The sequence below is a fragment of the Oncorhynchus masou genome, chromosome 29 (assembly GCF_036934945.1).
Source record: "Oncorhynchus masou masou isolate Uvic2021 chromosome 29, UVic_Omas_1.1, whole genome shotgun sequence".
Taxonomy (NCBI): domain Eukaryota; kingdom Metazoa; phylum Chordata; class Actinopteri; order Salmoniformes; family Salmonidae; genus Oncorhynchus; species Oncorhynchus masou.
This window is the reverse complement of record NC_088240.1, coordinates 39,781,323-39,796,528: the sequence shown is the minus strand read 5'-3', so window position 1 is coordinate 39,796,528 and position 15,206 is coordinate 39,781,323. Positions and strand designations below refer to the sequence as shown.

Below are 15,206 nucleotides of genomic sequence, written 5' to 3'. Positions count from 1 at the left end.
AAAGATTTCCCAAGCTTTAAACATCCCAAGGAGCACTGTGCAAGCGATAATATTCAAATGGAAGGAGTATCAGACCACTGCAAATCTAACAAGACCTGGCCGTCCCTCTAAAAACTTTCAGCTCATACAAGGAGAAGACTGATCAAAGATGCAGCCAAGAGGCCCATGATCACTCTGGATGAACTGCAGAGATCTACAGCTGAGGTGGGAGACTCTGTCCATAGGACAACAATCAGTCGTATATTGCACAAATCTGGCCTTTATGGAAAAGTGGCAAGAAGAAAGCCATTTCTTAAAGATATCCATAAAAAGTGTTGTTTAAAGTTTGCCACAAGCCACCTGGGAGACACTCCAAACATGTGGAAGAAGGTGCTCTGGTCAGATGAAACCAAAATTGAACTTTTTGGCAACAATGCAAAACGTTATGTTTGGCGTAAAAGCAACACAGCTCATCACCCTGAACACACCATCCCCACTGTCAAACATGGTGGTGGCAGCATCATGGTTTGGGCCTGCTTTTTTTCAGTAGGGACAGGGAAGATGGTTAAAATTGATGGGAAGATGGATGGAGCCAAATACAGGACCATTCTGGAAGAAAACATAATGGAGTCTGCAAAAGACCTGAGACTGGGACAGAGATTTGTCTTCCAACAAGACAATGATCCAAAACATAAAGCAAAATCTACAATGGAATGGTTCAAAAATAAACATATCCAGGTGTTAGAATGGCCAAGTCAAAGTCCAGACCTGAATCCAATCGAGAATCTGTGGAAAGAACTGAAAACTGCTGTTCACAAATGCTCTCCATCCAACCTCACTGAGCTCGAGCTGTTTTGCAAGGAGGAATGGGAAAAAGATTCAGTCTCTCGATGTGCAACACTGATAGAGACATACCCCAAGCGACTTACAGCTGTAGTCGCAGCAAAAGGTGGCGCTACAAAGTATTAACTTAAGGGGACTGAATAATTTTGCACGCCCAATTTTTCAGTTTTTGATTTGTTAAAAAAGTTTGAAATATCCAATAAATGTCGTTCCACTTCATGATTGTGTCCCACTTGTTGTTGATTCCTCACAAAAAAATACAGTTTTATATCTTTATGTTTGAAGCCTGAAATGTGGCAAAAGGTCGCAAAGTTCAAGGGGGCCGAATATTTTCGCAAGGCACTGTAGGTCCAATGTTTTTCTCAGAGGTCAAGGTGGTGGTGTGAACCATCCCAATCTATAAAAGTCATGTCCTGAATGGTGCCTATTGAACTGATGGACGAATACATAAAGGTGATGCATGCTTGCTGGGCTCTCTCCATGGGAGTTGGCTGGGGCTAATAAGAACACATTCTGGGAACTCTCAGAAGGCGGAATGAACTAATCAAATGACTGTGTCCCAAACGGACACCGATATTCCCTTAATTGTGCACTACTTTTGACCAAAGCCCTATGGACCCTGAGAAAAAGTAGTACATTATGGTCTGCTCCAAAGTAGAGCACTATATAGGGAATAGGGTGCACGTCTGTTATTCACTGTCAGATACTGATACATTTCTAGTTTGTACCATTCATTACTAGACATAAACTAATGATTGTGCATATATTTTAGAATGGATTCTCGTCAAGGCCCTCCTACCTGGAAAAGCTGCCATACCTGGAAAGGCACCTAGCTGGGAGTGAGCAGCCAAGGCAGCAGACATCCCCAGGGAGCCCAGGCCTCCAAACTCTGAGCGCCCTGAGCTGGTAGTGTACAGACCAAATGCTGGGTGGTTGACGATGGGAAAGGCACTTGAGACCGTAGACATGTTGAAATGTTGATCGCCCACCGCCCGGAACAAGTGTCCTGGAAAAGGGAGGAGGGATAACGGCATAATGAAGCATCTGTATGAATTTAGTTACATAAACTATGTAGCTAAAATACCACAGCTAAATAATTCATCCGTATGACTTAATGTTTAATATCGCAATAAAGTGTCCTTAAGGATCTGTTACAACATCCTCTGGATGGGAAGAGATCATGTTTTATGCATTATCAATAAAGACGCTGGTTAGTGGGTGTAAAGGAAGAAGACTCCCACGGATTCTGCTTGATCTGTTCAAACATGCTTTTGCAAATATGAGACATGGTTGTGGGAGGCTGTTGGGATTGTATTCAGAGGGAGATCATCATGCATGTTTAAAGTGCCTGGTGCTGTTGCTCGTGTTTGAATACGATTATAAAATTGCAATATCAACAAAATGGCCTCTAACATGAACCTGAATTTGGTTAGGTGGGGTGGGGGGGGGATACAAGATATTTACAAGGATGTTCATTTCATGTTTTGCTTTTTTCCTGTATGTTGGAATTTGTGCAGGACATTTGAACAGCTGATAATGCAATCCCAAGATTCCTCCTCTTGCACCTGATAGATACAACTAACAGATCACTCCTGGTTCACCACTACTCTCTGAAGGCTGACAAAAGAAAGATATTGTAGGCAATGTTCTCTCTAATTTTGGGGGGCACTGAACAAATTTTAGGTCTTGTGAGTGGAAACCTGAACATTATGTGAATTTTGTGCAATTTCAGGGACACGTTTATAGTAAACACTGAGGCTGTACTCTTATAGGTTTTAGACAGTAGCCAAGCGGCTATTTGATCATAATGTAGGCCTAGCACCAAACCCGGTAGAGCAAATCCCATAACATTTTCACATGGAAATAGCTTTTTATTTCTATGACATAGCCTACAGCAGCCTATGTGTGGTGTTCAATACAGGCCTACACTGCATGAGACTTTTAAAAACGTTTTTACATTATGAAGGGCTTGACATTAATGAATGATTTGGTACTTGGTCTAGAACACCATGGGCTAGTTGACTGTAAATAACATTGTATTGTCTTGTATGATGCAAGAAAGAACTTTACAAAATAAAATGCATTATTATTACTACTACCATACAGAGAATTAGATCATGTAGGCTACCGCTCTGCATACTGGCTTATTTGTCAAAAGACTCCAGCCACCCTAGTCATAGACTGTTCTCTCTGCTACCGCACGACAAGTGGTACCGGAGCGCTAAGTCTAGGTCCAAGAGGCTTCTAAACAGCTTCTACCCTCAAGCCAAAAGACTCCTGAACATCTAATCAAATGGCTAGCTGGACTATTTGCATTGCCCCCCCTTTTACGCTGCTGCTACTCTCTGTTATCTATGCATAGTCACTTTACCTCTACCTACATGTACATATTACCTCAATTACCTTCACTAACCTTGCCCCCGCACACCCTGTAAAAAGCCTTGATGTTGTTATTTTACTGCTGCTCTTTAATTATTTACTTTAATTTCTTTTTTTTGTTGGTTAAGGGCTTGTAATTAAGCATTTTACTGTAATGTCTACACCTGTTGTATTCGTGCATGTGACAAATATTTTGTTTTTAATTTGATTTATTTGCATATTCAAGCCGCTCTCAAAATACAACACTGCCCCTTTAATTAAGACAATTAGCTGACTGGCATTTCAAAGACAGCTCTTGTCGGAAGCAGTAACTCCCCATTGCTGAACTACACTTATCTATAACTGGGCTAATAACTCGCTAACTGCGCACTGAGCTGAACTGATCTGAAAAGTGGATTCACTCGAGGGTGATTGAATGACCTCTCCAATAGAATTCTACTCTGTTGCACTCTGGCTACAACAAAATCACAGACTCAATCTTACAAAGTTAGATCTGTTTTGTTGCATTGAAAAGGGGCTGATATAATGTTGATTTAAAAACTAATGGGACGAGTTCGGTGAAGCACAATCTCGTATATCTGCGCAGCTTGGAATTTATTCTGCACCACAGTCCTGGAGGAAGTGTGCGGTTTAGAAGGAATTTTATTTTTATTTAACTAGGCAAGTAAGTTAAGAACATATTCTTATTTACAATGACGGCCTCTCCCGGCCGAACCCAGGTGACGCTGGACCAATTGTGCGCCGCCCTATGGGACTCCCAATCACGGCCGGATGTGATACAAGCCTGGATTCGAACCAGGGAGGGCCGTGTTCCGAATACCATACTAGCCTACTAAATTGTATGCCAACAAATTATGTTTTATAGTATGAATGATTTTCTTATTATTTTTATGAATTGTTATTTTCGTGTCAAATCGACAATTGGCAACCCATCCCTTATGGGATTAATTGACAAACAAACTTTACAATAATTCACTGTGGTAATTCCATGATAATTCTTCCGGGGTTTTCTGCATTGCGCATCGCATAAAGGGTGAAAAAAATATTCAAGCTAAAAATACATAATAGTAAATAATAAGGTTACCGAAACAGTAATTATATCCCTAGTATGTGAAATAACTAAAATAGCACTCAATGCATCATCTGAATTGGTGTCGAATTCCCCATTCGTTCGTCCCGGTACATCGAGTCAATTTGATTATCAACTGTTGTCAAACACGTGAGTTTGAAAAGACAAGTGAATTCTTGTAGCTCAAATGCTGAAATGAGTATGCAGTTTAAGCATGCAGTACACCAGTATGGGTATATAGACACAACCGTTGTTTCTCTCTGATCACTACTTCCCAGGACTCCTGGGAAATCAGTGACAATTGTTACTGTGGGATAATCTTAGTTAACCCAGAACTAAAACCTTGTGTAATTTCATCAGTCGCTCAATTTGGTTTTGGGGGGGGGGGGGGGGTAGAAATTGAGATCTGTTTGGTGAAGGCGTCAACTCTCGCCAAAGCAATCTTATAGCTTGGAGGTAGAAGCTGTTCAGGGTCCTGTTGGTTCCAGACTGTGGTGCATCCATACTGCTTGCCGTGCGGTAGCCGAGAGAAGTTTGTGACTTCGGTGGCTGGAGTCTGACAATTTGTAGGGCCTTCCTCTGACGCCCCAGGTATAGAGGTCCTGGATGGCAGGGAGCTCGGCCCCAGTGATTTACTCGGCCGTACACACTACCCTCTGTAATTCCTTGCGGTCGGACGCCAAACAGTTCCCATACCAAGCGGTGATGCAGCCAGTCAAGATGCTTTCAATGGTGCAGCTGTAGAACTTTGAGGATCTGAGTTCCCAAATATTTTCAGCCTCGAGGGGAAAGAGGCATTATTGTTCCTTCTTCACGACTGTGTTGATGTGTGTGGACCATGATAGTTCCTTAGTGATGTGGACACCAAGGAACTTGAATCCCTCGACTAGTTCCACAACAGCCCGGTCGATGAGGATAGGGATGTGCTCGGGACTCAGTTTCCTGTAGTCCATGATCAGCTCCTTTGTCTTGCTGATGTTGAGGGAGAGGTTGTTGTCCTGGCAACACACTGCCAGGTCTCTGACCTCTCTGCAGGCTGTTTCATCACGTCAGTGATCAGGCCTACCACCGTTGTGTCGTCTGCAAACTTGGTGTCATGGTGTTGGAGTCGTGCGTGGCCACTCCGTCATGGGTGAACAGGGAGTACAGGAGGAGACTAAGCACACACCCCTGAGGGGCCCCCATGTTGAGGGTCAGCGTGGAGGATGTGTTTTTACTTACCCTCAACACCTGGGGGTGGCCCATCAGGAAGTCCAGGATCCTGTTGTAGAAAGAGGTGTATAATCACGGGGTCCTTAGCTTAGTGATGAGCTTGGAGGGCACAATGGTGTTGAATGCTGAGCTGTTGTCAATGAACAGCATTCTCACATAGGTCTTCCTTTTGTCCTGGTGGGAAAGGGCAGTGTGTCATCTGTGGATCTGTCAGGGCGGTATGCAAATTGGAGTAGGCCCAGAGTATCTAGGATGATGATGTGACCAGCCTTTCAAAGCATTTCATGGCTACAGATGTGAGTGCTATGGGGCGACAGCCATTTAAACAGGTTACATTGGCGTTCTTGGGCACAGTGCTATGGTGGTCTGCTTGAAACATGTACTGTAGGTATTACAGACTGGGTCAAAATGTGAAAACACTTGCCAGCTCATGCTTTGAGTAAGCATCCTGTTAATCCATCTGGCCCTGCGGCCTTGTGAATGTTAAAGGTCTTACTCACATCGGCTACAGAGAGAGAGAGAGCGATCTCACAGTAGTCTGGAACAGCTAGTGCACTCATGCATAGTTCAGTGTTGCTATCCTCATCTGTGGAAGCGAAGCAGTTTAAGCAACACCTTCACCCAATCCTGATAAGTCCAAGTAACCGGTGACAAAAACCCAAGTCCCGGAACTAATAGTGCTCGTTATCTCATGCATCCTATAGCATGCCGACATATCTACAGTACTAGTTATATTTAGGTAGTCTGTCCACAAGAGATTGAGTGGACTGGCCTAGGTAAATAAAACTATTTAATTATTTAAATATTCCCAACAGTCTGTCCGTGTTGGCAAGACGATCCCTGCATGTTGTCCTCTCTCACAGTCAGATAGACTAGAGTACTGAAGGACCATATTTAAATGGAAACTCAATTAGCAGCATAGACGTGCACAGAAGCTTGCACCTGCTGTTCTAACAGGCCATGTGCCAGCCAGGTGATTGGCATAATTCAAAAAGATGACTGAACACATTTCCTCATAAAATTACTAAATCCCCCAAATAAATGAAACTTGTCAACTTTCATTCTACAATCTAATTTCAAGTCAATTTATAATATGTTTATAAGGAACATTTATGGTCTGGGTTTGTGACTGGTCTATAAACCCACCCTATGCACTAGCTCTTCCAAGCAGCTTGCTTACAATTTACAGCCTTCGCATTTGATTTCAGCCTTCCCATTTCCAATTTTAAAAAATAATAATTAATTTTAAAATTTTAAAAACACAAACCAAACACTTTTTATACAAGAACGCAAATAAGTGTGATATGCTGTAAATTGTAACTATAAAAGGATAATGTCAGCTCTAGATTATCTGCATGTAATTCCTATAATTCCCTGACATCTTGGTATTGTTAGAGAGAAACTGATGTAGGCCTAAATTATGTGGAGATAAGTTAGTTAGGCCTACACAAGTTTGCCATGAAAATAAAATATGGAGTTTCATGCTTGTCAGTTCAAATCAACCAACGTTTACTTTTTAATTGCATCTGTGACAGCAAAAATATCTATCAATTACTTATCTTATCATCCATTTCACTTCCATATAAAAATGAGCACTTTTCATTTCAGATTTCAATCAAGTCCTTTCGGTTGAACAATGTATGGGCTTAAAGAAAATTTTCCAATCCATAATCGATTCAAAGCACTGTGAAATTAACGTTTTTTCCCCCATTTCAACCTAAAAAGGTTAGTGATATCCAAAACCGATTGAGAATTAGTATCTGAAAATTGCCTTATAAAGTGCTTTCGCAAACATGAAAAGTACTGCGTGATACAAGTATAATTTCATGAATTAATACCACAAGTAAAGCATGCAAGTGTAATTAAATCACTTAGATAGAGCGTAACCAACACAGGAGATGTAATATCTTTACCTTTATCTTTGCTTTCCACCAGCGAGGATGAGAAATCTCTTAAAATAACCAAATGTGTTTTATTCTCATAACCGCTATGTGACTTCAGAGGTGCTGTGCTTTCTGCATTTAATTCCAGCTCTCTGTCCAAAATAGCTTATCTGGAGAAATCTCTGAGCGTGTTTGATTGGTGTGTAGGGGGATAAAAATGTATAATGTACGAGCAAAATGTCTAATGGCTTATTTTTATTGTAACAGCATTAATTAATATTTTTTTTGTATTGCTTATCATGAAAGAATAGGGAGAAAAACCACAAATCACAGTTGATACATGTGCATGTTATTTTCTGGTCAGCGTAATCTGACAGTTTATGCATCACCACTGCTCGCCACAATAGCGTCGGACAAAATTAGTATTCAGAGAAAACAGAGGATGTTTGAGGCAGCGGAGGCCACAGCACTCTATTTGGCTGACAGACCTGTCAAATCAGAATGGGCTAAACTGGTGCTAAAGGTTGTCAAGAAACATCAGAGCGGGTGTGCACCGTCTTACACAGAGGACTTTTCATTGCTGGTGTCGATTAATGCTAAAGCTTTTTAATTTCTCCACAAACTGTCAGGAAATAAAGTGTGAGAAGATGGTGTTTTCTTCATCTTACTGAACCCTCATAATTAACACTCAAGAATGCTCTTTTCTTGTTTAATTTGCAGTTGGAGAATAATGAAATATGATGAGTTCGAGGTGAATATAGCCCATGTATTCGCATGTAACGTGATTGATCTGTGCATCAGTGTGTGTGTGTGTGTGTGTGTTTGTTTACGTACCACAGGTGGTGAGAGGGGAGCCCAGAGCGGCGTGGCTGGGGGTGACGCTGCCGTTGGAGGAGGGTGTCTTGGCCGAGGCAGGTGAGGAGCCGACGGAGGAGACCGCGGACGTGGTGATATGCAGGGAGGACGGGGCTGACAATGGGGAGGCCAGCCGCTCTCCAGACTCCATATCTGTCAAACACAATCCAATCAACACACCTACAAAAGGCAGGGGAAGAAAAGAGGTGGAAAAAAACCAAACCCCCCCCACCCCACCCCACTGAGCCTCACCCCCTCTCACATGTTAATTACCCCCTCAAAAATATCTCCGGTTAGTTAAGGCCACTGGCCAGAGAATCTCACAGAGAGCTTTCACGGAGGCAACAGGGAAAGTAAGGAGAAGTATTTGATCACATATTATGGACACACACACACAGAGAGAGAGACAAAAGACCCTCTTGGGTATACAGGAGTGTTTTATATAAGATGTAAAACTGGTGCCACTCAAGACTTGCGTTGCTAATGAGAATATTAGCGCTTTAACGTGGACAGTTTTCACAGGAATCATTGAAATCATTCCCAGCTTACAATGCAGCAGATGTTCCTCTTAAATGTACAGTTAAAACACTAATGGTGACTCGATTGGTAGATTTGCAGAGAGCTATCACTAAGCCATCTCTCTGTTGACACAGACCACAGTAGCTTTGCCCATTATCCAAATGAAGACACAGACAGGCTGATTCTTTGGTAGTCTTGTGATTTCATCACCCCCTAAATCTCCCAGCTTTTCCATGATTTATGCCACTTCCCTTTGTTGTGTTTCACAAAAGACCACATCCGAAAAGCCCCTTTAACAAGTGTTTAACAGCCCTGGCATCTTTGTTATTGTATCATTAGACATAAACTATTTCTAAATCTCCCCGGTGACTGTCCTCTGCAGCGGAGGCAGCTAGGCCTGCTGGTGATTACATCTGGGAGACAAAGCTATCCGCTGAATATTAAGTAACGTCCCTCCTCGCCCACCGACAACACTTACGAGACGACGCAAATGACATGAACGCTGCAGCCGTGCGCCACTGAAAGGCCATGCTGCAGTGTGTGTGTGTGTGTGTATATATAGGTGTCCATAGTTGAATCAAAACCCTTCTAATTTATACTTAATAATTACAACAGTACTCTTTAAAAAGCTATCATCATAAAGAAACAATCTAGCCTATTCTTTACGGGAGGATCATTTATTCTCAATTGCATGAAGATTGAACGAACCAACAAATATAGCCTAGATTTAATATAAGGTAGGCTAAATAACCCAAATCAAATATGAAATGATCCTACATTAGATACTAAGATTAGATTTAAATGGAAGTCCAGTCTGACTCACATGTCACACACACACACACTTTAATCTTTCCTTGATGTCTGCCCACTTCTCTATTCTATTGTGAAATGTTGCAGAAATGATTTCCTCTTGGGCAATTCATTTCTGCTGCACAAGACAACGGACGTGTCTCTCTAGGGCGCCTATCCGTCTATAACAGAAAAACTGTCTACAGAAATATTCAGAAAAATGTTCCCTTAAAAACATTCCCTCAAACCCCATTACTTACTAAACTTACATTTGAGGAAATTGAAAACGAAACATGAATGAGACGATGGCAAAGACGATAATTACAAAAATTAAAAATCAAGCATTTTCTAGACTTAAGAGGCCAATCCTGCCTTAATGATCAGAACTTAGCAATGTGTTCAGCTTGATTTTATAGGTTATTAACGTGCATGGCACAGTGGCACTGATATTCCAGGTGCTATAGAACCTATAGCACCTGGAATATAGCACCTGGGAAATTAATTTGACTTTGGAGTGTGCATGTGCAACTCAACTTGAGCCCCTGACGGCAAGCCAAACGCAGCAGCACACATAATGCACGCATTCCTAACAGCAGGCTGCAGATCCCATTGAAGCCATGCTAATGTACAGGAGAGGATTTAGAGGAGAAATGGATCTGCCTAAAATCAGTCACGTTCTGCAGATATCACCCTTCCCACAATGCAGCTGCCTGCCTGGAGTGCAGGTCATGCCGCAAACAAGATATGCCCCTTCCTTCAGACAATTTCATGTGCTTATAAAACAGACCCATCTTTTTCTTAATGAAAACCCCACACACCTCCAAATGCCACTGACCACTGAAATGCCATGAGCTCATTAGGCCTGTTGGTTGCGGTGGAAAATGCCATGTCTGTGCTCCCTGCAACTGTGTGTGTGTAAGCCATGCCCTCCTGGTGTAGCCAGGTTGGTCAGTGTGTGTCGGTTCGGTGTGTGTGTGTGTGTGTCATCCGTCTTATTATCCGCAAACCCAGCATAACAGATGGCTGATGCTAAACAGTGATAATCCCACAACAGAGTCATCAGCATGGATCAGCAGTATTCAGGCTGCCGACGGACAAGATGTCTTCTCCAGCTAATGGAAGGTGCAGGGCTGCTAGAGATCTAGAGTATAATACAGAATGCCTTGACCCCATTCAAAGTCCGCTAGAGAGCTGCAGCATGCTACCGCACTATACTACTTGCCTCTCGCCATGCACTCTGCGTGCGTCTCAAGTGGCACCCTATTTCCTGTGTAGGGCACTACTTTTAACCAGGGCCCTGGTCAAGGGTAGTGCACTATATCGGGAACAGGGTGCCATTTGGGACGAACATGCCTGTTCCACTAGTTACAGCCCTGCTGTATGTCACACCTCTGTCACTTCACACTAGGGATTCATATTTTCCCGAAAATCGACCAAATTTCAATAAAGGGAATAATTCATGTTTATTCAGAGAGTGCCGGGAAATAAATCCATTTAAAGCTTTAAAACCCAAGATATGGTTACTCAGGGTTCTTCCAAAATGAGATTGTTGCTGTTCCACATTACAGTCTGGCTGCACCCCCATGTAAAGCTTCCACAGCAAGTCATACTGATATTTAGTAATGACAGTAAACTTTGATCGCCAATGACATGGTTGTGAATTGCGAAACAGGCCGTTTATAAAGTCAAAGCGTTACGTACCTCAATTCATTCAGTGCATTTCAACAGAATGCCTAGGTTATCTGGACACAGAACGCTCTCAGGATGCACCCCAAATAGGCCATAGCATTTTCGAATCATACAATTCTAACGGTAGTCAAACAAAAAACAAGTGACCAAAGTTGCTAAGCTCGCTAGATAACCTCCAATGAATGAGAGAATATCTCCTATTTGGCAAAATCGAGTTGATTATACAGATAGCAGATCAGCTCATGAATAACGGGGGAGATGGAGAGGAAATTGTTTAAATATCAAGATCTCTTAACGGGGACGAACTCGGTTAAAATAAATATCCATATCTACTCTCATACCGTTTGTTGATCACACATTCTCTACTGACGCTCCTATATGGGCAGCAGTACGACACAGGGCAGAGAATGTTAAGAGCGGTATTTTGACCTGCATAGGCATGTGCTTTGATAATCCAACCTATGGATTACAGAAACAAGTTAGGATTCTTCTTGCGAGACAAGAGTCTGGATTTTGGGTTTCAATGGGATTGGTAGGATAGGCTATTTTCCTACGCTCTATATATGGCTTTATAAGGCCGCCATGTGAGTGAGTCAATAGGTAAATAATGTGATAATGTAGCCTAAATGTTCCTGATCAGTGATTGATGAGCAAACGCATAAATGGGATATCACTTCCACCTGTCCAGCCAGAGATGAATTAACCATTCAGAGAGATTCTGTGAAACAAAAATCAGATTTTTGGTTGGGAGTAGGACAGGCTGCTAATGATCGTCTTTATTCTAGTTTGCTCATATTAGCTGATACCAAATATCAAAAAACTGAGATTCAGTGAAAACAAAAAGCCGATATTGATTGATTTACCTAGAGTTCCCCCCCCCATGCTGGTCTCAAAGCAGCGTGATGAGGGTGACCACACACACACACACACACACACGACTATTACTTTCAATTGAACAAAAAATATAAAAAGGCAACATGTAAAGTGTTGGTCCTAGGTTTCATGAGGTGAAATAAAACTTTCCATAAACACTAAGTTCATTTCTCGCCAATTTTGTGCACAAATTTGATAACATTCCAGTTAGTGAGCATTTCTCCTTTGCCAAGATAATCCATCCAACTGACAGGTGTGGCATATCAAGATGATTAAATAGCATGATCATTACACAGGTGCGCCTTGTGCTGGGCACAATAAAAAGCCACTAAAATTAGCAGTTGTCACACAACAGAATGTCACAGATGTTTCAAGTTGAGAGAGCGTGCAATTGGCATGATGACTACAGGAATGTCCACCAGATTTGTTGCCATATAATTGAATGTTAATTTCTCTACGATAAGCGACCGAGTTCACAGTGGGATATGGATAAAGTTGCACTTCCTACAGCTTCCACTAGATGTCACCCGTCTTTAGAAACTTGAATGAGGATTCTACTATAAAAGAGGGGCTCATGAGACCTGTTTGAGTCAGTGGTCTGGCGAGTGTCTCAGGCTCGTGATGCACACTCCCGACAGAGTTACCTCTCGTTTCAGTGCTTTTCTTCAGACATAGGAATTCTCCGATTGGAACATTATTGATGTTTTATGTTAAAAACATCCCAACGATTGATTCCATACATCGTTTGACTTATTTCTACGACCTGTAACGAAACCTTTCGAGTTTTACTTGAGTACTTACGCCTCATGAAGATGAATTAGTGGGCTGAACACGCTAACAACAAGTGGCTATTTGGACATAAATGATGGACTTTATGAAACAAAATCAGTCATTTCTTTTCGAACAGGGAGTCCTGGGAGTGCCTTCTGATGAAGATCAAAAGGTAAGTAAATATTTATGGTGTTATTTCTAACTTCTGTTAACTCCAAAATGGCGGATATTTCTCTGGCTGGATTGGGCTCTGAGCGCCGTTCTCAGATGATGCTTTTTCCGTAAAGGTTTTTTGAAAACTGACACAGCGGTTGCATTAAGGAGAAGTCTTTAATTTTGTGAATAACAGTTGCATCTTTTATCAATGTTGGAATCAAAACATTACTGCACGTAAGGTGCCAATGTAAACAGATATAAATATGCACATTATTGAACAAAACATACATGTATTGTGTAACATGATGTCCTATGAGTGTCATCTGATGAAGATCATCAAGGGTTAGTGATTAATTTGATCTATATTTCTGGCTTTTTGTGACTGGCTGTGGTGTTTTTTTTGACTTGGCTATGACCTAAAAATCATATGTTGTGCTTTCGCTGTAAAGCATTTATTTATTTATTTTTTAAATAAAAAAAAAAAAGAATCGGCCACGATGGGTAGATTAACAAGATGTTTATCTTTCATTTGCTGTATTGGACTTGTTAATGTGTAAAAAAATATTTTTGAATTTTGCGCACTGCCTTTTCAGAGGAATGTTGTCGAGGGGATGCGCTAGCGGAACGCCTGCGCTAGAAAGGGTAAAGAATATGGCAGTACGACCAACCGGCCACACAACCAAAGACCACGTGAAACCACACCAGCCCAGGACCTCCACATCCGGCTTCTTCACCTGCGGGATCATCTGAGACCAGCCACACGGACAGCTGATAAAACTGAGGAGTATTTCTGTCTGTAAAAAAGGCCTTTTTGGGGGGGGGAAACTCATTCTGATTGCTTAGGCCTGGCTCCCCATTGGATGGGCCTGGCTCCCACCCATGGCTTTGCCCCTTCCCAGTTATGTCAAATCCATAGATTAGGGCCAAATTCATTTATTTCAATTGACTGATTTCCTTATATGACCTGTAACTTAGTAAAATCGTTAAAATTGTTGCATTTATATTTTTGTTCAGTGTAGTGTAACTGTTGCATATTACTTTGGGAGTTTTGGTATAAGCAAGAATTTGATACATGCCTTCAAGTGCATTAGCCTTTTTCATTCCAATATCATCAGTTGATCATAACTAAGGTGAGTGTTCCTCTCTCTGTGCTTTTTCTAGGCCCAATGGCTGTTTCCTCATCTCTTCTCTCCGCTGCCGCCCACCTCCACTGTGTTGCTCTCAACTTCAGTTTAAATCAATTTTGCCTACTGTTTTGTAGAAATCCGACTTTTCTTTTGTGTGTGTGTGTGTGTGTGTTCGGGCTCATTTAATTTCTGTGATGTCATACCAGGCCTGGGCTCTGGCTTTCAGCTCACCGGGCTTGGATCGGACCTGGATATAATTTTCAGTTCTGAGGAGAACTCAACCGTATTTCAGGTCTCTCATATGCAGTCTGGCAGTGTCAATTATGCATGTGCTTGGAATTTATGACGACTTTGTGTGAAGTAAACAAAAGGCTTCCATGCGACAACCTGTTTGGATAACGTGCCATACATTTTGCTTGCCAATCTGCTGCTGCATATGTTGTGTATTTTGTGGAATTTAAATAATGTGACATTGGTGGGGAAAATGTTGTAATTTGCCGGGTCTTGTAACTGCATTTTTTTTAGGAAATGTGAAGAGTGATCCTGGGACCCCGGCTACCAATGTTTATCCCTACTTTACACATAAATGAATAAGTGACACAAACAATAAGTAAATGGAGAAATAAGCCTAACACTCTAGTTCACGTGATAACCGTGGTCCGTTGATGCACTGCATTCATTCTCTATGACCTTAGTGTAATGATTAGCTGTAGCCCCCGACATTGACTCGGGGCAAAAACAATCTCTTGAAGCGTGAGCAGTGTCTTAACCTGGCGCTCTGCATGGTTGCCTGGTGACACTGGTAGATTCTTTTTACCGACACAAAAATTACCCGTGTCCACTGAACACAATTAACGAGGCTTCTGCTACACTGGACAAATAGCTGGGCCACTGTTGAGACGGCGTGATTTGTGGCACAGTGGGATCGATGGACGGAAGGGGTTGTTAAAAAGGCAGAAGAGGATAATCCGACCTGAACAGCACATCACAGAGCCAGAGATAAGGAGAACAAAAAATAAATTTAAAAAAAACTTTCACCCCCACCTCACTCCCAATCACAAT

General features: G+C 41.9%; 1 protein-coding gene across 1 annotated transcript in view; it reads right to left on the bottom strand.

Moving 5' to 3' along the window:
• Positions 1–1,246: 1,246 nt before the first annotated feature.
• LOC135519601 (bromodomain adjacent to zinc finger domain protein 2B-like) overlaps positions 1,247–15,206 on the bottom strand; it is a 54,985-nt gene continuing 41,025 nt past the window's right edge. The window contains exons 3-5 of the mRNA XM_064944835.1: positions 8,200–8,373; positions 1,622–1,828; positions 1,247–1,254 (exon numbers count right to left, since the gene is read on the bottom strand). Of these exons, the coding sequence (XP_064800907.1) occupies positions 1,247–1,254; positions 1,622–1,828; positions 8,200–8,371 (387 nt within the window). The 5' untranslated portion in view covers positions 8,372–8,373. The remainder of the gene's footprint in view (positions 1,255–1,621; positions 1,829–8,199; positions 8,374–15,206) is intronic.